We start from the raw sequence: 2006 nt of genomic DNA, 5'->3' as shown, positions 1-2006 counted from the left end.
CACTACACTACACTACACTACACGACTCGACTTAACTCCTCCAATTGCTCTACGGAACATCCCGTCCATTTGGGATGTGTAATGTCAACATCATTATTAATAATCATTTGCTTATATTTAGTTTCATTCCTGCGGGCAATGGGATCACGCCAGTAGGGATATCCCGCCCACCAGCCATATTTGCGTTCCGTTTCCTCTGAGCAATGGCTCATGTGCTTCCATAAAAATATAATAGTGAAAATCCCAACCGCGGCATGCATCGGATATTCCTGAGTGAATAATTTCAGTTGGAAAACCGGTAGCCGGTCACACTTCCAACGAGTGTAAACCATTTTTCTGCGCTTGTATGCGTAGGCGCGCTTTTACTCTCTCTCTTTTTTTTTTATTCTTCTTCTTTTGTTTTTGTTGTTGTTTTTCAATACAAGAAACAAAAGGGCAACAACAACAAAAAAAAAAAAATGGGGTCTCCTCACAAGCGGGGGTCTCTCTGAGAAACTTATCCTCTTTTAAAGAAAAAAAAAAAAGAAACAATTAGCAAGTAGTGTTATGGAAACAGCAAAAAAAAAAGTGGGGGAGAGATGGTGAAGACAATGGTACAAGTACAGAAATACACCCGTACACGTTATACACTCATATATTTTTATTCACTTATTTATTTACATTTGACAATGCGGAATCGCTGCAGAGAACGTGTAAGAAGGCATGTGATGGAACCCCCATCCATATCATCACTGTTATTTCTTCCGATACAAAAGAAAAAAAAAAGAAAAAAGAAAAGAAGGAAGAAAAGAGAATTTCAGCCTCCATTCCAATCCCAGAGAAATACAGTGGAGAGGTTAAATAGTAGAAGAGAAGTAATAACAAGCAATGCGAATGGGGAAGTCTCGCAGAGAGCGCGAGTGAAAGGTTCTAACATGACAAAAGAAGAAAAAAAGAAAGAAAAGAAAAAAGTAGTACATCCACAATTACATCGGAGTTCATCCATTCTAATCGGTCCACGTCATGCCGTCGACCGGAGTTTCTTCACACACTTCAAGTGCGCTGGTGGGAGCCCACGTGCCTCGTTTAAATGTACCCGTTTGAGCCATTTTCAGCGCTGGGTAATGCATAGATGCCGCTTCATCACAAGGCCTGTTCTTTTTGTTGAAGTGTCCCTCATAATAAACCCCATCAGGGAATATCCACTGGCCGTGTGTAAAGACGCCATCATTCCACATGCCGCGATATTCGTTTCCGCCTACAAAGTGATATGTCCCATAACCATGCTTGCGTCCATTCTTCCAGTTGCCCGAGTAAATGTCACCATTGAGGTAAAAAAACATCCCGCGACCCTCACGCTTGTTCTCGAGGAATTCTCCCTTATACACCGTACCGTCTTTGTTCTTCATTAGTCCTCGCCCAACACGCTTACCGCGCACGTAGTCTCCATGATAGCATGGATGAAACCCGTATTCAATAATATATGAAATGATGTGACAGCCTATCTTATATCTGTCCGCTACAGCCTTCACAAAGTTCTCACCAGCCACCACATCACCGAGCTTCTGCAGCTCCTTCTCCACAATTCTATCGCACTCACTTTTCCCCAAACTCACAAAAATGTACCGCCCCCTTCCATGTTTCTTCCCTTCAAAAAACTCCCCATCATAGCGGTCACCATTAGCATAAATTGCCTTTCCACTTCCCGTGCGCTGTTGGAACTCATCACGAAGCCCGGCATATATTCCCAGCGTGCATACGGAACGGACAAAGTTGCGGTCATAATTCATACCTTCCCCTTCCATTTCTTCACAAAAGGTATCAGCCCATGCATCCACATCCGCCTCACGCTCATCCTCAGGCTTTTGCAGGTATGATTCCTCAAATTTCAACCATACAAACATCTCTGCAGCTTTAAACCCCGTCGTCTCATCAACCTCATCGTAGTTTATCTCCACATTCTTTTGCTTCGACATATCTACCTGTTCAGTTTATATACTGGAATTCAAATATATATATATATATAT

At 42.4% G+C, this 2006-nt stretch overlaps 2 protein-coding genes across 2 annotated transcripts; both read right to left on the bottom strand.

The window, feature by feature from the left end:
- Positions 1-17: 17 nt before the first annotated feature.
- On the bottom strand, positions 18-332 carry TEOVI_000770300 (uncharacterized protein; the record flags this gene model as incomplete). Its single annotated transcript, XM_067222585.1, has 1 exon — positions 18-332. The coding sequence occupies one exon, from the start codon at positions 330-332 to the stop codon at positions 18-20; it is 315 nt and encodes a 104-aa protein (XP_067078686.1).
- A 654-nt stretch (positions 333-986) lies between these two features.
- Positions 987-1955, bottom strand: TEOVI_000770200 (radial spoke protein RSP10, putative; the record flags this gene model as incomplete). Its single annotated transcript, XM_067222584.1, has 1 exon — positions 987-1955. One exon carries the CDS (start codon positions 1953-1955, stop codon positions 987-989), a length of 969 nt encoding a protein of 322 aa, XP_067078685.1.
- Positions 1956-2006: the final 51 nt, after the last annotated feature.

The sequence above is a fragment of the Trypanosoma equiperdum genome, assembly GCF_001457755.1.
Source record: "Trypanosoma equiperdum strain OVI genome assembly, contig: ctg_1660, whole genome shotgun sequence".
Lineage (NCBI taxonomy): Eukaryota > Euglenozoa > Kinetoplastea > Trypanosomatida > Trypanosomatidae > Trypanosoma > Trypanosoma equiperdum.
The sequence above is the reverse complement of the archived record's forward strand: the minus strand, read 5'-3'. Positions and strand labels throughout refer to the sequence as shown.